The sequence below is a fragment of the Gymnodraco acuticeps genome, unplaced genomic scaffold (assembly GCF_902827175.1).
Source record: "Gymnodraco acuticeps unplaced genomic scaffold, fGymAcu1.1, whole genome shotgun sequence".
In the NCBI taxonomy this organism is placed as follows: Eukaryota; Metazoa; Chordata; class Actinopteri; order Perciformes; family Bathydraconidae; genus Gymnodraco; species Gymnodraco acuticeps.
The window spans coordinates 235177-262668 of NW_022991013.1; the positions used below are offsets into that span (position 1 = coordinate 235177).

The 27492-nt window shown below is 40.1% G+C and overlaps 1 protein-coding gene across 1 annotated transcript; it reads left to right on the forward strand.

The window, feature by feature from the left end:
- The first annotated feature begins 415 nt into the window (after positions 1-415).
- Positions 416-27114, forward strand: chrnb1l (cholinergic receptor, nicotinic, beta 1 (muscle) like). The gene is made up of 11 exons (XM_034236221.1): positions 416-550; positions 2738-2871; positions 2969-3013; positions 3351-3460; positions 4237-4345; positions 4419-4566; positions 4688-4873; positions 5352-5575; positions 5670-5848; positions 26661-26799; positions 26948-27114. Exons 1-11 carry the CDS (start codon positions 460-462, stop codon positions 27086-27088), a joined length of 1506 nt encoding a protein of 501 aa, XP_034092112.1. The 5' UTR covers positions 416-459; the 3' UTR covers positions 27089-27114.
- Positions 27115-27492: the final 378 nt, after the last annotated feature.

Sequence of the window (27492 nt, forward strand, 5' to 3'; positions counted from 1 at the left end):
CTTCAGCTCCGAACCACTACCAATCGTTCTTCATCCAAAGAGAAAGTCAACCATTCAATGAACTCCATGACCAATTGTTCTCCCCCCCCCCCCCCTAAAATATCTCCTTTGTCATAACACATTCCTTTACCCCATCCAACCCCTCCACTTCCTCTTCAAAGCAGTGAAAACCACACATTGGCGAGCACCAACAGGTGCCTGCCCCAGTACAAACACATTCCGCCCTCTTGTCACTCCCAGCGTGCCCGCCCAATCAGGCTGTGGTTTCACCCATGGCCACAAAGAGCTGACAGAGTGTGCTGCTGAAGGTGCCAACGAGCTGCAATCCAGCTGAAGGTGTGCATGTAGCTAAGAGCCCCAAAGGTGTTTCTTTTCAGGACGCTGTATCGAGGGTTCTAGAGGAAAGCGCAGTTGGGTCAAAGTGGGGCCTTTGATTGTATATAAATATTTTAAGATGTCATGATTGGACCGATGAAGATGAGGACGATCATTCATGCAAGGATGAACGCATTGATCATCGTATGCAGCTGCCTTTGTATCACTTTTACCGGTAAGGACATGTTATGGAGAGCTTGTTGCAATGTTTGGGCTCTGTATATATGAACATTCACCCAAATCAGAATTGAACTCATATCATTTCTAGTCACTGTTACTACAGTAAATGTTTATCCTTCATTTTACGTTATTTTTTATCCCTGTGTATATTCTCATGTTTATTGTCTGTGTTTCTCTCTTATTCTGGTGCTGCTATTACACATGAATTTCCCTATGGGGATCAATAAAGGTCTATCTTTCTCGGTTTTAAATCAGCTGATATTGTTTAGTTTTCATTATATTTGATCAAACTGAATGTATGTTCCTTAATCTCCTTCGTTGTACAAAAGAGGTGTAGCATTTGTTGGCTTTAATATCGCAAACCCAATGTCACGTTTAAAGGTCCCCTATTATACTCTTTTTCATCAATATATTATAGTTATCAGTTATATACAAAACATGTCTCTGAAGTGTTTGGCTCGAAAATCTGATCAGCTCATTTTCATACAGGTTTTTATATAAATGGATCAGGACAAAAAGAGAGGGGGTCTTTGTTCCTGAAACTTTCACATATGTATGTATAAAAGACATGAAAAAGTGGATGCTGCATAATAGGCGACCTTTAATGGAGAACTGTACAGTAACAAGGAGAGATAGGGATACGTTGGAAGAAAAACAAAAATGTTTCACAGAATTTGACCTTTAACCCAATATCAGGCTTGGGAAAACAAACACATGCCCTGTGCTTGTCAGCGTCCTGTGGTGCAGTCTTCACATCCCTATGTCACACCAACACATCAGGCCTACCTTTTTACTTGTTTGGCTGCCTAGAAGATAGACCTTTCCATCTCTGTTTGTGAGGAAACACTTAAAAAGTTAAGCAGTTTTCTACTCAGGTTAACTTCATCAATTAAGATAACAACATCTCACCGCTCTCCGTCAGTTCAGTTGGTATTGATTCCACCACTTCTATTCTTTGTGGATAAAATCATAATTAGAATCGATTTGCAACGCCTAGTTCTTATGAGAGCTCAGCTAAAGGGACCTTCTGATCCCTCAATGGGAGTAGAGAGTAAAAAGCTGCTTTTAGACCTCCGATGGGGTTGTAATACATTGTTCCTGTCCCCTCATACACCTATGGCGATTTTAATTCCCCAAAGAGAACTGCCAACAGTATCAATACAGAGAGAGAAACAACACTTAAAGGGGTAAATCACAGTAGAAAGAAGAACTTATGTCTCGTCAAATATTCATTAATTAAAGGCTAAAAAACCCAAGACTGTTCCTGCGCTGGAAAATGTAATGAATCATATTAACACATCATTGTTTGTTAATCAGTCTATTTTTGGCCCTGATGGAACTGGTATCCAAGACATCCCTTTGATCCCATCCCCCTGCTGCATATCAATTACATATAGCTCAGTCACCTTTGCTAGCCATCGTACAGCAGCGGCACCTGCCCTGCGTCTTTTGCTTGTCCTCTCTTTCTTTTCAGTACATTGTTTTCTTACATATCTTGGAGGAAGGTCAGTCCATCATCTTTTTTTATTGAAACACATCATGTAATGTCACACCTTTTCTCAAAGTCAATAAAGGTAGTAAAACCCAATTCATGTTCCCGAGACTCCTCTGCAAGGTAAACAGATCAAACTCTCATCATTTCTGTTCCACATATATTTCCAGATTAAAGAGTAATAATGTGCGTATTAATACTATACACTATGAGTCAGAAAACAGTCCACCCATAGTATACATGAGCATGCAATATTTTTAGCATGGGTCATCCCAGTTGGAAATTAACCCCTGACTCACTGATCCACAGAGAACAAACACACTGTGGTCTTGGTGGGGGTCATGTGCTTTGGTTGTATTGTACCCTGTGTCATACCAACAGCTGTGGTCTTTCTCGCTGATCTACTTGAGATTAGGCCCTGCTTTTTTTCTGCTTTAATTTTTTTACTTTTTGCATTAAGTATATTCTTTATCAAATGTTATTTTGTACAGCAATAACAAGCCAATTGTAAGGTATTCAGAAATGATTGTCAAGCCAGTAATCCTCTTGTCAAAGCAATGTAATTGGATGACATATCACTCCCTTCTTCTCTTACTTTTACCAAGTTTTGTGTCTTGTTTCCAAGTTGTCTTGGTTCATTAGGCTTTCCCCTAATGCTTCCTGTCTCTTTGCATCCACCCTTTCCTCCAGGAGCCTCGGATATAGAAAAGTTGCTCCATCAGAAGCTCTTCAAGAACTACAACATGAAAGTCAGGCCTGCTCGGAACTGGGAGGATAAGGTTATGGTACGAGTGGGAATGACGCTCTCTCAGCTTGTCAGCTTGGTAAATACAAACACACATCCACGTAAAAATCTTGGTATGAATTATTATGATTATTTGTTAACTCCTTGCGTTTCATTTGCTCTCTATCCCACTACAGAATGAGAAGAACGAAGAAATGACGACCAACGTGTTCATGAATATGGTATGAAAACATTCATCCTCATCACTGAGCCATGCCGTCTTCTCTCTCCCTATCCACGGCTCTGCTTCTTAAAGGACTTGTCACTTCCTATAACTAAAAGTGATTTCTTGCTTTATCCCTCATTCTCTGACTCGCTCTTTAATTGCTGTCTCTCGCCCTCGCTATTTGAAACTCCCAACAGCTTGAGTGTTTGTGACAGTGTGTGTCTGGGTCAGTGGGATTGAAATGACTTGAAAAGACACAAGAGTGTATGACTGATACATCTACTGTCTGCTCCACTATCCCTGTTATTAACTCTCTTTGTACATGCTCCCTTTTGGTCTTCCTTTCTTCCCAGGCATGGATAGACTACAGGTTATCATGGAACCCAGAGGAATATGACGACATTGCAGTTTTGAGGATTCCTCCGAACAAAGTGTGGCGGCCTGACATCTACCTCATTAACAAGTGAGTGTCTTATCTTCGGGCAAATGTCCATATCAACCAGCATACAGTAACTAACAGAGGTTTTGCCAACAATTAAAAACACAGCGACGTAGCTCTATAGACGGCCATGTTGGTCTACCTTGGTCCACTGCTTGTTTGGAAAAGACAGATATATTCATTGTTTGGGGACACTTTATGGTCCATGATTCCCATGTTCTTCAAATGCCACCATGAGGTTGCATTTGTTGTTTTGAATCAAATATCAACAATTGGTGAACTTGCAGTGGAGCCGAAATTCACACAATAACATTCCCATCCTGTTACGAACTAAGTATCAAATGTTAGCATGATATAAGCTAACATGTTACAAACCAGCTAAACATCAGCATGTTTAAGTTGTCATTTCCAGAGTGTTAGCATACTGCCGTTAGCATTTAGCTTAAAGCACCGCTAACCATATTTTTTTTGTTGGCTGGCATAAAGGAGAAAATGCCTAATATTAAGGGAATACCTTTGCATAGTGCTCTTATAAATGATGAGATTAGGAGGGGCAAGATAATGATACATCTGTAACAGGCAAGTGTCATGTACCCATATTGGCTGATTTGCAACTTGCTTTTGACACGATAATAATGTTGTTAACAGATTTGTGTGTTGATAGATACATTTATGTCCGAGTACATCCCTATGTTATCAACAGTATACAGAAGGGAATTGTATTTACAGGGTCCAGGTTGTAGAATGACTTGTCCATTATCATGGTATGTGCACCACATTTTTCTATTTTCTCCCTACAGTAATGATGGCCAGTTTGACGTGGCTCTGTACGTCAACGTCTTGGTTTACAGTGATGGGACAGTCAACTGGCTTCCCCCAGCCATCTACCGCAGCTCCTGCGCTATAGAGGTAGAGACTATTGTTAAAAAAGCAATACCATGTGTTTTTACTCAACAATATATCATTATATCCACTCCCATAGGTATCGTACTTTCCATTTGACTGGCAGAATTGCAGCATGGTTTTCCGCTCGTACACCTACGACGCCTCTGAGGTGGAACTGCAGTACTTTCTGGACGATGAAAATAAAGAGATTCAGGAGATTGTTATTGATGAGAACGCTTTCACTGGTTGGTGCCTACATTGACCTCATCCAGAACCTAAAGCCCAGTTTTTTTTTGCACCTTATAATATTTCATGTATATACTCTTAGTAACACATATTCCCCCTTGTACGTCTCTTTCTTTACAGAAAACGGAGAATGGGCAATCTGTCACAAACCCTCCAGAAAGCACATTAAGGAGGACTTGTACGAGGACATCACTTTCTACCTCATCATTGAGAGGAAGCCTCTTTTCTACGTCGTCAACATCATCATGCCCTGCATCCTCACCATGGTGTTGGCTATATTTGTCTTCTACCTGCCTCCTGGGGCAGGTCAGTACATCTGACATGTTTTGACACTGACTGACTACACATCACTAAGACAGGATGTAGGAAAGGAGACTCTGCCTTGATGCATTGTCTTATGTCATGAGAAGAAGCATGAGTCCAATACATACTACATCAGAAGGCAGACAAACCTTTGAAGGAATGTATTGATACATTACAGATTGAAGGAAAGTGACCTTGTACAGGAATGTACTTTGTCAATCTTTGGCATTGTAGAGCCTGATTGCAAAGCGATGTTTTACTGACATAGTGAAAAATATGGATTTACCAGGAAGCTAAAGGATTGATGACAAGTTTTAGCATAAACTCGATTCAGGTCATATGTGACAGTGTTACATTGGGAAGTTGTCAACGGACCACTTGCTTTTTTAAAGATAAAGCTGATTCATTGATTGCAACAAAAATGTAATGTAACTATGCCGTTGGGGTTTGCTGTTAAAATGTATCTCCCTGTTGTCTGCAGGAGAGAAGATGACTCTTTCCATTTCGGTTCTCATCGCTCTGACTGTCTTCATGCTCTTGTTGGCGGACAGGGTCCCTGAGACTTCCCTTGGAATCCCAATAATTGTCAACTACGTCATGTTCACCATGATCTTGGTTACTTTCTCTGTCATCCTAAGTGTTGTTGTCCTCAATTTACACCACCGAACGCCCAGCACACACATTATGCCCAACTGGGTTCGAATGGTGAGGCAAAACAATTCTATGAGCAACCATCCAGGCTCTTGTAATGCCTTCGAGAAACCCTGGTCTCACAGCTGTCTTTATATTATTATGACAGGTATTCATTCACTTCCTGCCTAAGTACATCGGCATGGCAAGGCCAACACCAGAAGAACCTATGTTGAAAGAAGATTCTAGTAATGACTCTCCCAACCCATTCCTCAATGGTAGGCAGCCTGGAGGAGAGTACTTCTTTCGCAAGATCAACCCTGATCTCGTCCTGCCGTGGAGAGGAAGGTAAGGATACATTTACATCATGCCAATTACTCTAAATTACCTAAACCTAAAAAGAAAATAAGTTTAATAAGCATTGTTTCTTTAAAAAAATGACCCATTATAGATAGATGGATCTATCAGAGGATGAAACCCTCTTTAATTGTCACGAATGATCATGCACACAGCACATACAGTGAAAGTTGACCTCCGCATTTAACCCATCCTAGTATTAGGAGCCGTGGTATGGTAACTCCTTAGAGTATAACTTATTCTTGACAATGTACAGTGTAATAACTGTACCAATACATTTAAATATAAGGGATCAAGGTTTTTTTAACCAACAGGTCCATAATATAATGGGTTATACTGCGTTAGGACTGACTGAACTACAATCTGATGCAGATCTCCTAAGGATCCCTCATGGGGACCTTTACATCTGAAGTATGGCAATTCCACACATTTCATCTAATTGGAAAGAACTATGAGAAAAAGATGGTCGGCATTAAGTCAATGAAGCCAAGCTGCTTCCAATTCCTAATTAGGAGTCAGTCCCTACACCCTGCTCGACAGGAGATCTCAATTAACCTGCAGTCAACTCAGGGGAACTGTGACATTCAGCTCAAATATATGGGGAAAAGGAAATGACGATTATCAAATAATGAGGGGTATTATTTCAATATGTTTGCATTGATTCAGTGTGGATTTGAGGTTTTCCAGCTTTGTTTTCTTGTGACGGTGTCTTTTTCTCAGGTCTGTCTTGCAGCCAGGGAATCCTAATAAGACTGCCGAACTAAAATATATTTTTTTAAAAAGGACTTTAGAATGAAGGGGGTTTCAATAAAATAATAGGGTATGAAATAGTTCTAAGACGGCCATGATACAGGGTTACCTAGTGGAACGTTTTTTATAAATATTCTCTCATTAGGTTTTCAGAATGATCAAAGTCACCCTAGTTAAAACAGCAACAACGTTTCAAAAGGGCATAAAGACCAGCTGGCAATATCTGCTCAGATGATGCTTTCATTAAGTGGTGGAGGGATCAGAATGTTGGTTTCTCTTCCTCTCTTAAGCCCTAAACAAAAGGCATCCTCACTCTCTGATTGGCTGAGATGAAAATGCACCAAGCTGCTCTCAATTCCTAATTAGGAGCCAGTCCACACACCCTGTGCAACAGGTGATCTGAATTACCCTCTAATCAACTCAGTGGAATTGTGACATGCAGTCAAAATGAATTGGGCCGCAAAAAATAAAACTAATTCTGAACTGTAATAAATGTGCCCTTACTTGTGTGCAAATGCTGTGACTCCTCAGAGGAACCAAGCTCTTTCTGTGGTTTTTTTGAGAGATAAAGTGCCAAAAAACTAATACCTGTCAAGACTGTTGAACACCAAAGATTTGAAGTAATCCCTATCAGTGTAATTCATCCTCTTTCCAGGCTGTGAAACGCTGATCCTGACAATACAGCAGAGAGCCATTTCTATTCATGTTAATAAAACCAAGTGCAGCCATGAATCTTCTTTTAAAGAGCAACTTGCAGGTTAGACACACCAGTGAATAAATGTGTAGGAAAATGATGAATACACTAGATTTTCCCAAAAATATACAGAAATATACACTACAGTGACATCTTGCGGCGTGTTTAAGACATTTTTACTTCCGCATTAAAAAAAAAAGCCTCCCCACGTGACCTCCCGCGTGTGACGTATCATGGGGGAGAGCGGCCGGTCTAACGTATGAATAAACATCGATCACAATGCTAGTTTTGACACAGAAGAGGTTGAACATATATATTCAAATGCATATGATTATAATTATGAGCCTGCTATGCGTCCAAGAGACCATCGGAGAGAAATGGAGCTGTGGTGTGAGGAGAATCAGTGGAGAACAGGGCAGCTGTCTCGGTGAGTGACCGGCGTTAGCTACAGTTAATGTTAGCTAACGTCAGTCACATCACAACATTGTAAAGTTAGCTATCATATATCAGGCTATAACTAAAGTAGTAGGCCTATTGATAATATAGTAACGTTACTGACGGGGGGGGGGGGGGGGGGGGGAGAGAGATGTAATACGGTTTCCTGATAAACGTTTTGTTTGAGAGGCCTCAGCTGTGGAGAGTATGTGCTGTAGGGAGGTGGATGCACCTCGCACAACGCACCCAGGAACGAACGCTAGCTCCGGTCCTGTTCCTGTTAGGGAAACAGTGGACTCGATGTCCTGACACTGACAGGCTCGAGTTTGTGCAACCTGCACAAACACAAGCTCACCATGATTAAAAATTGTGAAATGCAATGTAAAATTACTAAAATTTTAGTATATAAAAAATACCAGCTCACTAAATCATAACCGCTCAAACCAACTAAACTACTAACGAGAAAGTTGCTCCCCCATGTGACGTAATATGACGCGTTTGACGTAGCAGAGCTCAAAACGGCTCCTTTCCTTCTGAATTCCTGCCCTTATGTCTTGTAAAACATATCAAATACTGCATTGGCTTTTTTTTATTGTAATTTTCAGCAAGGTTAAGCATAAATGTAGTAAAAAAAAAACTGCAAGTTGCTCTTTAAGGAAGTGCCAAAGTGTGAAAGTTGGATTTGATGCCAGGCTAGCTATTACAGTAGAGTACACAGCGTGCTAGACTTGGCAGGATTACAGCCATCTCCACAGCAGCTCAGAGAATCTGTAACTGTGTGTGCCCTTTATTCAACCCTGTTTAATACAGCCTGAAGGATCAATTGGAAAGATTAATGAGTATGTTGTGTGTATGTGTATTAGGATATCTTGAATGATGCAAGCGGCAACATCCAGGTTTAAGGGGGTCCAGTACCCCCCTAACACTGACTTTGGACCCCCCTGTGGCCCCCCTAAAAATAAAAAATAAATTAAAAAAAAGTTTATGATTAAACGATTTCTTGGCTGACGGAATAGGCGGAAGTAACAATATTTGTCATTCTAGTTGGACCCATTAGAGCAGGGGTCTCCAACACGTCGATCACGAGCTACCGGTAGCCCTCAATAGCCCCCACTTTACAAATATGTTTGTTTTTTTTTTTTAACGCAAGCCGTCATCGCCACGGAGGAGCACACAGCCTCTGTGAGCGAGCGAGACAGAGAGAGAGAGCTAGAGAGAGCACACCTTTATCTATTTAATGTGTTGTAAAAAATAAAGAAATCATTCCAATGATATAGGACAGTAAAAAAGAAGAAAGAATACTAACTATAGGTAACATAAGATAAGAATAAACTAGTTTAAATGATTTGTTATTGGTTGTGATCATATTCTAAAGATTTGTTGATTATTGAAAAGTATACAGCTCTCTTTCATGAGTGTTGAGAGCTGTATCCATAAATTCATTTTGTGCTCAAAGTGCACCAGATTGATGCATTTAACTTCAACATTTCAAAAAGAATCTTCCCGGGGCTGCATGCCCCCGGACCCCCCTAGAGAAGGTTAGGACCCCCCCAAATAAAGCAGGTTCAAATAATTAAATTGCATACATTTTCTTTTAGTAAACACTGAAAACGGGTCCCACAGACCCAAACAGCACACAAAGGTAAGCGTATAATAATGTGTAATGAAACAAATACCAATAACTGTATTGCATTGTTTTCTTAGGTGTATGCGCAATTACTTCATACTGTCTTTGTCTTTTTCGTCCTGCATTTATTGTGCCCCCCTCAGAAAATAACTGGTCCCAGCCTGGCCCCCCCAGTCAAATTGGTCTAGAACCGCCACTGAAGGGGGGACTCCTCTGTTTTAAATAAAGGCCAATTCTCACTGGATTTATTACCTCGAGAAATTTTGAAAACCGGCTAAATCAGCATATCGACATTACGATGTTATGTTGTAAATATTAAGATGCTAAAGCGTTGTTTTAAAACACAACAGCATGCACATACCTTTTTTTCCATGCTAAAAACGTGAAAACAACATCACTCGCTTGGTACCGGACTGAATCATTCTAAACTATTAGACGGATTCCCATGAACAACGATTGTAACTTTTGACATTTGTTACTGGGTGCGAAATACCTCCACAGTTCATTGGATGGTCACCACATTGGACATTTGATCAACGAGCTGACATGATCTGAGCATAGGATGAGTCCCTACAGTAAAAAACTGAGATGTTGACTTTAATTAAATGTATTATGTCAACAAATTACACATAATTGTATTAGGTTAGTTGAATGTAATATTATTGCTATCAACTAATACTAATATGTGTAATTTGTTCACATAATACATTTAGTTTTTTCAGTGTATTCTGTATATGCAGGGTATACCAATGTCTTCACTCTGGCTAATCTACCAGTAGGCCTCAGCCTTGCCACCCAACATTGGCCTTATAAACAGCTCCAGCCCTCTGAACCAGACCCTTTTTGCTGGGCATCTCTCATCCCGTTCCAAAGGCATCATATTAATTCCCGTCTAAGCCCCACACCCGCGGCCACAGTCGCCAGCCTCTAAGCCTCTGTTTAGGTTGGACATTAGGGGTTAATCCCCCAGAAAGGAGGTGGAGAGATTGCGAGGAATAGATAGGGATAGATGAGTGGAAGGGAAAACCGGTGTTGAGTGATAGGGGCAGGGGGGGGGGAATTTGGCGTTTTTGATGTGGCGGAGACGGTGGTCAGACCCCATCATCCCGTCTGTGTCGGCTGGTTTAGCTTTTATTCTGTCAGAGGGCTGGTTAAAGCCAGTTGGTGTCCTTTAAAACACATTTATGAGAATAATCTGCATGTTTGAGGACGTTTAACTCCATTTTAAAACACTGTAAATGCTGTGAAGTTACTAAGTACATGCACTCAAGTACTCTACTTAAGTATACTTTTGAGATACTTGTACTTAACTTTAGTATTTCCATTTTATGTAACTTTGTATTTCTACTCCACTACAATTCAGAGTTAAATATAAAGTAGTAACTTAAGTTACTTTGCAGATATAGATTAATGATAAAGAATATGATCAACACTTAAATAAGCCTTTAGTTATACCTGGATTAAATTCACATACAATCCAACAGTACATTTATTCATTAAAGTTAGTTTCACCTTTACCAGTGTGATAAACACATCAAAACATCAATAATTATAATCAAAACATATATGATGAGATCTGCCAATCTGCATAAGGAGAACTTTTACTTTTGATACTTTAGGTATATTTAGATGCCAATACTTTTCTACTTTTACTTGAGTATCATTTTGATTACTGGACTTTCACTTATAGAGTATTCCTACACTTTCTATTTCTTCCACCTCTGAAAACAACACCGTACATGTGCTTGTGTGAGGGTGTGTTTGTGTGTGTCATGGTGAGAGAGGCTCCATGCATCAGCAGTGTGAAGCTGTGGAATGTGATTGGCACGCAGCGTGTGGCGCAGCGCCGCTCAGCCCTGAGCTGTGGCCACACACACACACACACACACACACACACACACACACACACACACACACACACACACACACACACACACACACACACACACACACACACACACACACACACACACACACACACACACACACACACACACACACACACACACCATTCCTGCAGGAGCTCTTGGTCCCTCGTTTTTATTGTCCCGCAGTCCATCTGTTGTCACGCTGTCTCTCTGGGACCCTGATAAGTTGTCCCGCTCCCTCACTCTCTCCCTCACTCCCCTCTCTGGTGCCGGAGGGGCAGCACGATCGTGACGACCTTAACTCAATGTCTAGGGGACAGGTAGCACAGGAAGTTTAAATAACCTTTGCAAAAAATGGGACCAATAGATTATCTTTAACAGAGATGGAATGGAAGTATATCATTTTGCAATAGCTATGTCCACATTCACATTTATCCATGCGGTTATGCATTTACACAAACACAACCTCACAAACACGTGACTTTCAACTAAAATTTTAGCTTCGTTTTCTGTATAATTGTATTTTACAAAGTGAGTGGGGTCTTGAATACACACACTACATTCACAGTTAAACATGACACAACATTTTCTTTCCTCAGCAACGTAACATAAGGTAAAAGTCAAGAAAGAAAATGTACATACATAAAAAAGATACTGTATTTGAAACAATACATACATACATTAATTTAGGAAGGTAGATGAAAAATGGTAGTCATCGACTAATTTATGCATGCCTTTTGATGCAAAGATCAAAAACATGCAACTGGAAATTCTATTTTTAGTACCCAGAAAATAAGATACCCACCTGCATGGCATTTATTATTTGATGACAACGTTTTAACTTCCAAAAAGCTGTGGCTGCGTAGGGTTGGGAAATGTCTGTGTACCAACGGACCAACGGACCAACCAACGTTCGTTTGGTCGCAGCGAAAATATGGTCTCTTAAAAAAAATGAACACAACGAAAATGTATTTGATTAGTCTGCAGAATCAAACCAAAAGATAACACCCAGCTCCCTCAGCAAACACAAAACAGGACACAAAGAAGATGAACCAATACAAGGAGTCCTTTAACGCAAGGGTTCCCAAACTTTTCAGCCCACGACCCCCAAAATAACAGTGCCAGAGACTGGCGACCCCCCACTATCACGTGGTGACTGGAAGAAAAAGAAAAACGTGTGCACAGGACGCACGCACTAATAGGCGTATCCAAACACGCGCATAACGACAACACACAAGAACAGAACAGCCTGACAACCATGATATGATTTTACATATAGCAATTTATAAGATAACAGCAGAACTCGTGAGTCAAAGTAATCTCCATGTGAATTAGGAGAACATTGATTGTTGCGGTGCAAACTTTAAAGATATAAACTGTAGTAAACATATGAACATTGTTGCTGTGCAAACTTTAAAGACATAAAAGGTAATAATAACTAATAAACATATGAACATTGTTGCGGTGCATATTTACATTTGGGGAATACTAGGGGTGTAACGGTACACGTACCCGTACCGAAATTATTCGGTACGGGCCCTTCGGTTCGGTACACGTGTGTACCGAAGTGTACCGAACGAATATAACGTTAAACGGAAAAAATTGAGAACGTGAACAACTTCTTGGAAGCAATCTCAGGTGCTGCGTCGCAGCATTCAGAGTAATTTGCTCACATTGTGTTCAACGCGTCATAGAGCGAGCAAGTCATTTCATTGGACGAGAGGCATACTATGAGAGCTGGTCAGAGGGATGCGTTCATATGTAGTCAGTAATTTGAGGAACTGTCGAAATGGCGAACGCAGATAAAGTTGAGCTGAAAATCCTCCAGCATCATTGAAGTCTCCGGTTTGGGAACATTTTGGTTTTGCAGTTACGTACAAGGATGACGGACAAAGACAGGTGGACCGAACCAAAGCTGTTTGTCGGCATTGTTCAACTAAAATTGGTTACGCGGCTGGCAATACATCTAACTTGCACACTCATTTGAAAAGGCATCACCCGAACATGAATATCACCGGTACCAAAAGACTGAAGTGCAAACCCAACTCCCACTAGCATGTTAGCCTCCACCACTCGCAAATAGTTCAGACCGAGCCAAAGCTATTACAAACGCCAAATATCTTTATGTTGCCATGGTAGCAAAGCGCTACCTGGCTGTATCTGCTACCACTGTCCCTAGCGAGAGGGTGTTCTCCACATCAGGAGACATTGTTAGTGCCAGCAGATCTGCCCTTTCGGCAAGCAATGTGGACAAGTTAATTTTTCTTTAAAAAAACATGAAAATACAATGACAAGCAAGTCCTAATGTCAAACTGGCTGCTTAGGTACTAGTACAGTACAGTTCAAATACAGATTATTTCAGTTCATCGAAAAGCTGCACCTTAATGTTTATTTTATTATATTTTGTATTTATTTTAGTGAATATTCACAGTTTAATAATAATTAAAAACCCAAAACTAAGTTTTGTTTTTGTGAGTAGCCTACTAGTACAGTAAAGTTCAAATACAGATTATTTCAGTTAATCGAAATGCTGCACCTTAATGTTTATTTTATTATATTTTGTATTTATTTGAGTGAATACATTATTCACAGTTTAATAATAATTAAAAAAAATATATGTTATGTTTTGTGATAATTTTTTCTGCTGTACCGAAAACGTACCGAACCGAACCGTGACCTAAAAACCGAGGTACGTACCGAACCGAAATGTTTGTGAACCGTTAAACCCCTAGGGAATACGCTACACTGTAAAACTTAATAAGTTGTGGTAACTTAGAAAAAGTATGCAAACTCGTTGCCTCACAATAAGTAAGTTAACTTAACTTAGAATGGTGAGTATGAACAACTTGTGTATTCTAAGTGTGCTTCAATTAATTTTGAGAAGTACAGCTGACACAAACCTTGTAAGTTATGTAAACTAAGTTATGCCAACTTAATGTAAACTTAAAAGGCATGCTTTGCATTAACCTATTTTTTTTTATTTGTGTGAACTCAATGAATAAATTAAACCCTAAATATACAAATCACCAGAACTTAACCCTTTTAAATTCTACTAACTCGTAATTTCTAAGGTTTACTATTAAATTAAACAAACTAATTCCTGCTAACTAAGATAATTGTACTACAACAAATCTCTAAACATGTTGTGTAAACTCCAACAATCTCCAAAAATAATGCATTAAAAACACAAATTGATTCAATTGCAATATAACATTTATTTTCAAGTGCCAACAAACAGTGCTTTTTAAGTACTCAAAACCCTTATCTTAATAAAAACAGCAGTGCACAACACACCAATTGTAAAAATAAAAAATATATAATGACCACTATGAAGAAGAGTACATTGTACTTTGCTCTCAACAATTGACAGTTATAACAGTTTCCCCAGAGTAACAAACTTTTGTCATAACATTTAACGGTGCAACTTTTTTAAGTGCCAAGTTCTATCTGATAGTTGATGACTATCTTGACTAAGGTCTAATCCAGAAGAGGGTTTCTCAAAGTTAATAGTTTAGGTGAGAGAGCTTTGGTTCCTAGTCCAAGCATCACTGTTTGAACGAACCTCAGAGTATTTGCCATGCATTCTGGGTGATCTAAATGCAAAGCATATATCAGGCCAAATAACAGGCCTGTGGAAAGTTTTTGATCTTTTCCATGACAATACCTCCCTCAAGCACAATGTCAGTGGAGATGGGCTCGTGTTGCATTGAGCTCGGACCCTCCTGAGGACTGTCTTCGCTGAGAACAGTCAGCACACCAACAGTGACGGATGATAGGGCCTCATCTCTCGTTGTATCCTGCAAAGAAAAACACGTTATTTAGACTATCATCGCTACCTATTAGAGTAGGTCTTCCTATGAAAACATTCATGTTGCATTTGCATTAAAGTCTTTGCTAAAAAATGTAGCTGAAGTACACACTCAAACTGCGTTGTAACATTATATCCAAAAAGGTTCTGTAAATGTGGTATGAGGAAACTAATGCTATGGATGCAAATACAGCTAGGAACGTGCATTTATTTTACACCTCATTTCTAATCTAGACTCCTGGTCATGGAATTTAGTGTACAGTATTTTGAACACACCAAATTAAATCTTTTGGTTGCAAGTTTGTGTAAATAGGGGATATGACTTTTCAATAAATGCAAACCAAACAGTTTTTTTGTGTTCAAGTACTTACAAAGCATGTCTTGAAGAAATCGTTGGAGTCGTCGCCAAGAACAATCGGAATGCCTTTGAGGACAACAGAGCGCTGTTCAGTCACGTCCGGTGTCTAATGATAGAGATAAAGAAGATAAAGGTTAATTGACAAACTCACAAGATGAAACATTTTGGCCTTTTCCATCTTTTGGAGGGGTTGTTTTAATTATTTTAGAAGGCTTTTGAAGTAGTACCATATCGTCATCAATGTATGTGACAAAAAGTTGCTAAGTTATATTACTTACCGGCCAGTTGATGCTCTGCAGTTTCTGTCCCACCGATCCTTTTTTTGACTTGAACAGTTGGATGAAACGTGGGGTGTGCTGGCCCAGCGCCTCAAAGAAGTCTGCCTCGAGGTTCCGACTGGTAATCCGATTAAATTCGGCAAATACCTGAAAAAGTAGAGAAGGGGGTGGGGTAGGAGATGGAAAGCCAGCACATTAGGAAGACATTAGTTTAAATCATAACAATTGTGCAAGCAGGCAACCACTATGGCTTAGATAGAAAGGCAGGGTACACGTCTAGCCCACAACAATATAATATTGTATGCTGAGATTTCAGGCCTCTATAATTAATATAATATTGTTTTGATTTATTGCTGCAACGTTTTGTTTACTAATTGATTAGTCGATCAAAAATTAGAACAATAATATTTGCCAAATGTTATGATAATGAAAAATGAGCAGAACTTACAGGTCCACTGCATCGAAGGTTTTCGATCTGCTTGGCAAATCTGAAAATCAAGAACGACAAACCAATAAAAATAATCAAATATCACGTATACAGCAATTTAGAAACTACAGTGTTGTATTTACCTGATTTAGAATGCAAAACGTGTATTATGAAATAAGTGAAAGTGAGAAGAGGACTAAATTGCATCCATGCTATTGTTGTGATCAAATTCTAGTGATGTTAAAGGGCCCACATTGGTTTCTCATACAGCATCTCTAAACTACGTGTATTCACTGAATTTCACTCTGTCCTAAACGCCTTGTTGGAGCTCCCCCCCTCCCTGTGAGCCCAGTGTGCTCTGATTGGTCGGGACGTTGAGAAGCTCCCAGCTGCAGTCTGAGCTGCAGTGTGCGCTCCGTGGCGGTGTGGTTTTCTGATTGGCGATACACACCTAAACACAGCCAAACTCATCCTGAGCACACACAAACACTCACAGCCGAAGTAAAAACAATAAGTGTGGCTTGATATTGTGTAAGAAAAAGGTTGATAAACGCTGTGAGATTCCAACTCGTCTGTCAGCGCTCACGGAGCTCTATGCACGTCAAGGCTCTGGGTGGGGCAACTGGGTGTTCACACGTCATAACGGCCAGGAAGAAAAAATTGGAAAATTAGAAATCTCCAACGAGGCGTTTTGGGGAGGTTTTTCTGTGTTAGAGTTTTACTCGCTACAGGGTGTACTTTAAGGGTTTGTGACTCTGCAGACCGTTTACATGCAGAAAAATCTTCATAACACACAAGGGGATGGGTAAGAACCGGAAAAGCATAACATGGGCCCTTTAACATAAAGCTCTTACGCCGCTGCTCATAGAAAAAATACAAACGATCAGAGAGGAATTGTGTAGTGTGTAAAAATACCTTTTACTGCTGTGATCATGGAATGTGTGGAGTTGCCACCATCTGTTAAAGCCTGAATGGGGAAGAATAAAACATTTTAAAGCAGATATTTCTAACAAAAACATTTAATCGATTATAGCAAAGATTGCAAACATGACAAATCATCACCACATTTTTTTAATATGGCTTAGCCTTTAAATCACAAAGACCTGGATATTACAACCATCAAATACATATTATTCAACTGAGTATGCCAGCCAACATCTTCACTATTATAACAGATTATGGTTACATTGAATGTAAACACTATACTCTTTTTAAATGTAGACTAATATCAGTTAGCTTTTAAACTATGCTAATTTAAATTAAGTTTCACCAAATGCACTTTAAACATATGCAGGAGTGAAACAACCATTTCAGTTGGTATCTCCATATGATTATTGTAAAATAAACTATTAAAAGGTAATAGACTACTATTACTGTGTAATACATGATTCAACTGTCACACATTGTTTGGGATTTTTTGTTTTTGTTGACAATTTCAGTTGATATATTTGAAAATTGAAATCCATTAATCTGATGCACTTTGAGAGCAACATAAATAGGATATAAATAGTGTGTGCTCATGTAACAATTGTGTGCATTTGTAAACAATTAAAATAGAAAGAAACTGATTGTATAATTTTCAACAGTGACTTCAGACGGCAAGAACGTTACATCTACACCTCACGTTGGAACCTGACGACCCCCGCCACTCCCCGTTGCGGCGAATTGTAACGCCCACAGACATAGCCGCCAGACACATTTAGACTCCAGCTGTTTCCCCGCCAAAAGAGCGAGTCGCGGTGAAGTAATGCCCGGTACATGGCCAAGCCAGCTCCGCGGAGCTTGAGGTTGCACCCGCAGTCTCCACCCAGGCACGGCCGCCCGTAGCGGGTGGGTCTCTCCGCCAGCGCCGCAGTGACGGCTTGCAGCACCGCGGAGCTGGCGGAGGGACCCGCAATCTGCACTAGTGATGTGTCGGTCGCGAACGAGCCGGCTCAAAGAGCCGGCTCTTTTAAGTGAACGACGGGAGCCGGCTCTTGCCCGCGAACGAGCCGGGGTTTTTTTGTTTTTTGCGGAGGGATCTAGATCGGCTTGAAGGCACATTATGCAATGTACACTGTGCACATTATCCCGCTTATTACATGGCCACATTCTCAACAAAGTAATGACATGACTCCCAATATTAATTTAAATGCTTTTATGGATTTAGAAAATGATTTTATTGATTTAAAAAATAGTTTTATGTATTGATTTAAATTGACATGCATCCGCTAAGAAAAGTAGTCCGTTGTTACTGTTTGAACTAACGTAGCAACTGCTTCGATAGTGTTTTTGAGGAGCTTTTTGATTACAGATTTGAAAACATCGTTGCTTGCTTTAAAAGTAGCACAATTCATTATGTCAAACCTTGGAAAGTATCTAGATATCCCTGCCCTAATGCCAAAGTAACTGGCAACTGAATATGTGTCGCCGTTTGATGTCTATGTCTGGGCCGCTGCGTAAAAAGGAGGGTTTCTGCCCCATTACTTCTCTTCTTACTTCGATAAGAATAAAACACGGAGGACGGAGATCTCTTTTTCTCCCCTTCTTCTGACAGCCCAGCAGCTGATCTCAAACCACGCTCCCCTCTCCTACAGGGGGGCGTGGTCAGCTGCAGCTCACAGAATCAGCCCCCTGCAAAAACAGCCCTGGAAAGAGCAAATAGAGCGAAATGAGGCATGGCTAAAATGCAGGATCTTTTATATAGGTCGATACAGTAGCCCCTTTTTTAAAATAGTGTTTATAGGTGTTGCTATCTGTTTTGTGTAGCGTGGTTCTACAAGCAAGTCAATGCATTCATTGGGTGGTATCGGAGAGTTACACGGGTCTGTAAATGCAATGAAAACAATTGGCCACAGCAAATCATTTATATTAAACATGTAATTTTTACTTTTGAATACTTCAGTACAAAGGTTGTATTGAATAATTTAAGTGATATATGTGTACACATATAATTGCAGAAAAAAAAAACATGGCCGAACTTCGTTTTATTCTCGATGGAAAATGCCTATTTTAAAATTAGTTTGGCCATTAAAATGCGTTTTGATGTCATTTGATGCGAGAAATATAAGTTGTTATTTCAGATTATGTATGCAGTGGATGTACATGATCTTTAGTTTGCTAGTTATTACGAAGATTACTTCAGGAAATTGCGTCCATAACGTTTTCATTGTTACCAAGGTGGTTGCTAGGGACGCTGCTATCGATATTATTTATTTTATGTTGTGTAACTGTTTAATGGTGTTATCTTTATTGCTACCCCCTTCCCCGTCAATGTATAGTGTTGGTCCACAGCGCAAACATATTAGTTTAACAAAATCCGCATCTAAAGATAGCCTACGTTATTTCCCCCTGTGCAATTCCAGTCTCACATCTCACAGCACATCGTCATTAACAAATAACGGAAATAGACCGAAAACATTTAAAAAAAATACAATAATACTTTATTCCGAGTGTGCTTGCTTTTCTCTTTGGAAGTCATCACATAACGGCATGGTAATACACGGTTCGGCTGCATTAAATATTACATATCTGCCGTAGTTCTGTATTTATATAGCCCTGATGAGAAGACTTCTAGACAAACATGAGGAACTGAAAACGTGACGTGGATCATAAATATATCAGCCATTAAACAACATCTTACATTTCTTTTCACACAATACGTCTCCTTGCAGTATCAACACTAATTCGGCTGACTTTTATATTTGATCCAATTGGTAGATAGGCTGTATTTACACCATAAAGGTGCACAGCTGATATAAAGGGACACCTAGTGGTTAAAGCATGTTATTGAATTTCATTATTTGTATTATTAGATATTAATAGGATCCCTATAAAGTATATTAATTACTCGTTATTCTCTACTAATAGTTAATTAAAGACTGTATATAATGACTATTTTGCACATCCCTTTCAAGATTTTCTAAGGTTTATTGACATATCATATAGGCCTACACAACTATGGTGTAGTTATGCATTGAATGAAAAACTTGGGTCGCAGGTTCCTCAATAGTGCATTACAAGACATCTATCAATATTTGTGCGTACCTCCAGCAATGTTAACTATGTTGAAGCACTTATTTTAACTGATATTATACATAATGTATTATACTCTTATAAGATGTATGTAGATATTTCATCTCCGGCCTTGTCAGGTATTGAACAATCAATAAATAAAGAACACAGAATTGTTGAATATAAAACACAGAATTTGTGTGATTATACTAAATGATTTACAAATAAACACCACTGCATATTTAACTGTTACACATGCTGATGTAATGCAAATGTTCCAACTTGAGATCAATAAAGTATATCTTATCTTAAGCTGATCGATGGCTACTGCCATATTTGCAAAATGTGCCTCTGAACCTTAACAAGTGCATGTTTCAGGCTTATCAATTAATGTAATGTAATGTTATCAATTAACAACAGGGGTCACAAACATAAGACCAGCTGTTAAATAAAGCTCTTCTGACCTTAGCTGGCATGTGTGTGTATATATATATATATATATATTAATGCTGCCCATTATGGGCACAAGCAATTTTCACCCATTTATTAATTATATGTTTTAAATTTGAGTGTTTCCTATCCCCTAAACCTCCAGGGATGTACACAGTTTAATACTGGAAACTTCTTATTATGGGAAATACGAAAACGTCTTTTAAAACTACAACTCCCAGTAGAGACGTGCCATAGATACAGAACATGTTGCGAAACAGAATAGCCAGCATTTGTAGTTCTGGGGACAGGGTGGGGGAGGGGGGACGCGGTGGACCCGTTCAAATCCAGTTTTGGACAGTCTGCCGTGATTCCATCCCATTTCAAGTGCTGTTCGAGGCTCGGCGTAACCCTCGGAGCACACTCTCCAATCACAGAGCTTGAGGACTATCACGGGGTTTGTCAAACAGAGCACATGGTGTAGTCCAAACGATAGCTGGAGATTCTGGGTAGTGTAGTGTCTTCTGCCATCCTTTACTCCGAAAAAACATTTGTTTCTCCGAATCGAAGGGGAAAAATACAAAAGCATTGCACACAATTTAAACCAATCAATGTTGTGTAATTAACAAGGATAATCTGGTGTTTTTTAGTCGATGAGTAGTGCAGATATCACTCTTAAATCAATCGACAGTAAGGGGAATACTTACTTCCGGGTGTACAATTCTCCGTTATCCAATGAGAATGGACGCTCACATTGCCTTTAAGGGCAGTCGACACAAACGAACGCCGTGCTTCCATGAGCGTCCATAGAAGCATATGGACATCCCGGAAAGCTGAAAATGGACGCTAAGGCCCCCCCCCCTTGCGTTGAAAATGGACGCTAAGGCCCCCCCCTTGCGTTGGAAAAAGCCGACAGGGGACTTGACATAACGTCAACATAGGCCGACCTGGGAGTGAGGATGTGTTGGACAAATATGCCAGCCGTGTTAACCAGTCAGGGTCAGTCAGGTGGTCAGCGAGCTGGGACCCATGCTCCGTGAGAAATAAGCGCACCTCGTCCCGCAGTTCATACAGGCGGCTGAGAACATTTCCCCTTGAAAGCCACCTGACTTCTGTGTGGAACAGCAGGCCCTGATGCTCCGATCCCAGTTCGTTGCAGAGATTGGCGAACAACCTGGTATTGAGTGGACGGGATTTGATGTAGTTGACCATTTTTTATCGCCGTCTCAAGAACACTTTTAAGCTCTGGGTCAAGCGTTTTACTCGCTAGAGCTTCTCTGTGGATAATACAGTGCGTAAAGATAACGTGGGGCGCCACTCTTGCTTTTAGTCCTCTCTTTTCCCCAGCATTGCTCCAGCACCATCTGTACACACACCGATGCACTCATCCCAAGACAGTCCCTCTTCTTTTATTTTGTTGTCAAGTTTTGTGAAAATGTCCTCGTCTGTGCACTTTAGCTCCAGCGGGGTGCAAAACAGCATGTCCTCATCAAGTTTTCCATCAAAACTGTATCTGGCGAAAACAAGCAGTTGGGCAGAGTTTGACATATCTGTGGATTCGTCTAACTGCAAAGCATATTTCCCTTTCTTCACTCTGTCAATCAGCTGACACTTGATATCCTGGGCCATGTCCGTGATGCGCCGGGATACGGTCCCGTCAGACAGCGGCACTGCTTCCAGCTCCCGTGCCTGTTTATCGCATTGCCCTACTCATAGCGATAGCAGCAGGTTTAATTAGGGTTTCCCCGATTGTGTGTGGCTTTTTTGCCTGTGCAATTAAATATGCCACCTCATATGATGCCTTTTGAGCCTTGGTAGGGATTGTTGTTTGGTTAGTTATAACTTTTTTTGGCCTTGCAATTCTCTCTGCTTTCGGCGGAAAAACTCTGCTGGTTTAGTAGCAAGAGAGGGGTGCTTCGTGTTTAAATGTCTGAGCATTTTTACGGGCTTTAAGCTCTCATGTGCAAGAACCTCAGTGCACACTACAAATTGGGGATGTTGTGCTTCATTGATAATGAGGCATGTGAATCCATACTGGATGTATTCCTCTCGATACTTGCGACACTTGAATGAAGGCTTGTCTGCTTATGGACCGCCGTCGGTTGTCTCCTCCTCCTCCTCCTCCTCCTCCTCCTCCTCCTCCTCCTCCTCCTCCTCCTCCTCCTCCTCCTCCTCCTCCTCCTCCTCCTCCTCCTCCTCCTCCTCCTCCTCCTCCTCCTCCTCCTCCTCCTCCTCCTCCTCCTCCTCCTCCCGCGCAATAAGTCGACGGCCTTTGTGATGGCGGCTCTCCGCTCTCCTCCGCTGCCTTCTCCGCTGGCCTGTCTGCCTTCTCACTAGTTGGTATTAACCAACGTTTCATTTTGAAAAATGTATTGAAGATCTGTTCAGAAGAAATATACTAGTATAGTTGATGTGTGTTTTACGTCTCTGATATTTACTGTGGTGCTGTAAAGTGACCTTTGAGCTGCAAATGACTGTCGTAAATCTGTCAGAATCAAAATTCCTTTATTTGTCCCGCTTACCTATTAAACAGACTTACATAATACAAAATGTCTATGCACACGTTATTATTATTAATAATAATACAAATAATTATTATTTAAAAATATATTTAATTATTATTATTTTTTTTTAAAACACCTCAGGGGTCACATCAAGAGGATTCTGAAAACATCTCGCCACCCCCCGTCGGGGTCTCGCAACCCCCACTTTAACGTATCATAAGTGAAAGGATGAGTTAACGGTGCAGTTTCAAGGTGGTATAAAAAAAAAAACAATAAGGGTTTTATTGGATTTTAAACTCAACAAAAGTAGAACCAGCCCGATCACTGGTTCTGGGAGACTTCAATTATTTTCAGCTGTTGGTAATTAGGCACACAGAGAGGGGCGTGGCAGACCTGAAACACAGTGAGGGGATTTTAGAGATTGAGATTGTTGTAGATTTCGAGAATAAAACTTGGATATTCCGTAACATTTGAGTGGTAAACATTTGTTTTAATACTTTATATTTATTGGCTTATTTCAGAGTATAAACTTTAATTTTTTACATAGGCGGCTAGATCTAACCTGAAGTGATGAAGCAATGTAATTCCTTGCAAAAAAAATAATCAAATAGTTTCATTGTGATCAGGATCTTTAATGAAATGGCTGTTGCATAAACCCATTTTAAAATACACAAACTTAAGAAATAAATGAACATGACTAAAATAAATATAATAGGATGTTGAGTTACAGTTTTCAGCTGACAATAAGGGTTTGCAAAACACACCCAAGTCTTACAAGAGGTGAAGGGTGAAGGGGGTGATGGGGGGGCAGCAGGAGGAAGTTAAATCTGTAACAGACAGCGCTTTCTTCGAGTGTGGTCGGACACGCGTCTCCATGACCTCACCTGCTGTGTTAAAAAAGTATACGTGTTGGGTCAAGTATGCATACATAAATGGATGAAGAGTGAGGGTGAATAATAAGGGTGTGAATCTACTTAAAGGCTACACATATGTTCTTGGAGTTTCAAATGTTTTCATTGTAAAAGCATCATGCATTGCTTTTTTCCATATAAACAATTACAAATCTCAAAAGACACGGGAAGGAAAATAAAAATAACAATAAGTAAAAAAACTAAACTAAATGAATTCAAAAACAATATATTTAAAAAATGTAATTGTACAATCAATTATTGAAACAAAAATAAAATTACTGACTTATTAAATGAACATAAGTTATTCCTTTAGTTATTAGTGTTTATTTAAATAATGTAAATGTTTTATTATTATTATTATTATCAAAGTATTTTATAATTTAGTATTAAATGTATTAAAATATAAGCATTTTATAATTATATAAACTATTTGATTATTATATTCAATATTTGATTTTATATAATAATACCTAATTTCAAGATGTCAGGATAAAAAAATGTATTTGTTTTTGTTTTTGATACCTTCTACATAATTTCAAAAGTGAATTCAGAGATGAATTTCTAGGCATGACGGCACTACAGGAACGCTGTCAATAGGACTCCCTCACAGCTCATATGTTTTGGTTTATGGAACAGCTGTTTAAAGGGAAGAATGAAGGAGGTCAAAGGTCATGGTATCACATGAATGTTGACCCAGCGTTGTGTCACTGTGCTGCTGCTGTCACTCACCGTTGGAGGAGCCACATGAAGGGCCGCAGCGGTTGATTTGTCAGGAGCCAGAGGGCACACAAGGGCACATAGTGTATGCTACGAAGCGACAACACGGACATCTCTGCCCGTCCTTCACCTGACAGATAATGTCACCCATGGGTTGTTTTAGCAGAACCATGCTGTGCCGGTGACACTCACACATAAATCTGAGCTTATTGAGCGTTTGTGAAGGGGGAAGCTGCATTTGTTAAATTCCACCAGAGGACATGCATCGGAATATTAGCATGACACTAAGACATTACATTACATATCATTTAGCCGATGCTTTTATCCAAAGTGACTTACAATCAGTTAAAAAACAATGCACTTTCCAAAAAACAAGGAAAGTGCAGGAATATTCACTTCAAGCAAGCAATACCATATTAAGTGCTGGGTTGCGGTCGAATAGTCCATTTAGCTTAGGAACCTTCCTTCTGAGTGAAATGACCCGGAAGTCCCTCAGTGGCAGCCATGATAAGTGCCTTTCCAATTCTCTAAATGAAAGGAAAGGAGGTTTCAAACTTCCTTTTAGCTTAGGAAGCACTGGCCCTTCCTTTACGAAAGGAGAGGAGAAAATGCTGCCCCACAATGCTTTGCGGCCGCAGCATTTGCCATCACACAACCGTCGGCCGTTCACGGAAACAACCGATTATGACCGAGAAATGATATCATGAAAGTTACGGTGCTTATTAAGCTTAAAAAAACGTATGTGGTAAGTTGCCAAAGTGCTTTGTTTTGAACGTTCAAATAAGGAGAGATATGAACGTTACTTTTTACTGAAATAAAAGTTTAACTTTCATTTTTTATTTAAATTCCAACTTTGGTCATGAAGAATATGTTTCTCTGTTGTCCACGTTCATAAAGCATAAAGCAACAGCATCAGAGCACGGTGCAGAGTCTCTAGATGAGTTTACAGTAGTCCCTCGTTCTTATTAGACATTCATGTTGTAGTCCTCTGTATAGAAAACTGTAGTTTCCCCACAGCAGCAGATGCACATTCATGACCTCCACTGGCGCATCATAAACACGTCGGATAGTGAAAGTGCAGTCAGATTCTCTAAAGCACCGCAGTCTCTTCTCCTAAATCCTTTTGAATTCTCCTATCCACTATCCCTTAACCCCGTGACGTTTCACTCAGAGGTCAAGGAATAGATGATAGGAGCTGATTTTTGGACTATTCGACCGCAACCCTGGTGAATAAGTTCCAAGGCCTAAATCGACCTTTAAAGGTTCTTCATGATTATTTGTTCTTCTCAGCAATAGCTTAATTGCCATGGTACAATCGAAATAGATGCATTTTCAGTTTGTTTTGGAAGATATGCAGAGTTTCTGCTGTCCTGATGTCAATGGGGAGCTCACGCCACCATTTAGGAGCCATGATAGCAAACAGGCATGTTTTTGAGGGGTACCTGGGTCCCAATCACAGTGATGGAGTAGCGAGCCGGTTGGCTGACGCTGAACGTATGCATGTGATGGAGTATATGGTGTAACCAAGGCCTGGATGAAGGAAGGGGCTGATCCCTCACAGCTCGGTAGGCCAGCACCAGTGTCTTGAAGCGGATTCTTGCATCCACTGGCAGAGAAATAATCACTATTTCTACTATTTTTCATTTGTATATAATAATCATAAAAGCTCAAATATAAAATGATCTAATATATGAATCTTAATTGTACTGTTAAAAACTACAAATTAAAAGCATAGAAAAAAAAAAAATAAGTATCAACTTTTGGTCAGTGGCATGGCTTGTGGCAAAAGTGAAAATCTAAATCATTGCATAGAAACCATTGTAAACCATTATTAGAAGTATTGTAAAGAGAGACAATGCTTTAACAGTGTATGTAAACATAACAGGAAACACAAGTATGGAAACCATCTTGGAATCTTAGCTAGATTTGAAAAGAGTTTGACCAAGACTAAATGTCTTAATTTCAATGCATATTCTTTCCCTACTTTCCCCGCTTGTTTCTCAGGTCTGAGAGCCCAGTGCAGCTCCAGCGGCTCCCGAACACTGACAGCTTTTGTCTGATCCTCCCCCCCCACCTGAAGTCAGCCATCGCTGCGGTGACATACATGGCCGAGCAGCTGAAGAAGCAGGACACGGACGACACGGTGAGAGCAACACACTCTGTCAGGCAGCTTGTTATTCAGTCTATCTGCAGCTCCAGGTCACACAGCGTCCCACACACACTGACTGTGTCATTGCATACACACAGTATTTGCTGAGTCACTGCTTACAGGAAGTCTGTGTTCCCTGCAGATGACAGGAGACTGGCAGTACATCGCCCTCGTGGCGGACCGCCTCTTCTTCTGGCTGTTTGTCATCATCACCACGCTGGGCACCTTGGCCATGTTCTTGGACGCCAGTTTTAACTACACCCCCGACAACCCCTTCCCATAGAAGCCAAAAACACAAGTTTGATACATTTTTCGGATGTCACCTCTTCTTATTGGTGATTTCTGAGACCTGACTTTCCATTAATACCGATTCCATATTTATGATGTCTGCCTGAAAATGTCATATTTGTGTCATATTTAAAGTACCCGACATGATTAAGGATTCCATGTAGATGTATTTGTAGTGACACTCAATGGTTTTTCATTCTTTTTTTTGTCTAAATGATGTATTTAACACATTGTGGTATCGGTTAGTTGAGTTTTTAAATACATTTGTCTCAAAAGTGACATTGTCTGTTCCTTCTGTACTTACACAGTGATTGTTATGTTTGCCTGTGGGCAGTAGAGGGCAGTAACATGGTGTTCATTTAGAACACTGCAGTTCAAAGGGACTCAAAATGTACATAC

What these genes read in the sequence shown, in the direction of transcription:
- chrnb1l (XM_034236221.1), top strand. Translation starts at nt 460, where the DNA reads ATGATTGGACCGATGAAGATGAGGACGATCATTCATGCAAGGATGAAC. An exon ending in CTACCTGCCTCCTGGGGCAG is followed by an intron (nt 4,874 to 5,351) that starts GTCAGTACATCT and finishes TGTTGTCTGCAG; the next exon opens with GAGAGAAGATGACTCTTTCC. An exon ending in AGCAGGACACGGACGACACG is followed by an intron (nt 26,800 to 26,947) that starts GTGAGAGCAACA and finishes TGTTCCCTGCAG; the next exon opens with ATGACAGGAGACTGGCAGTA.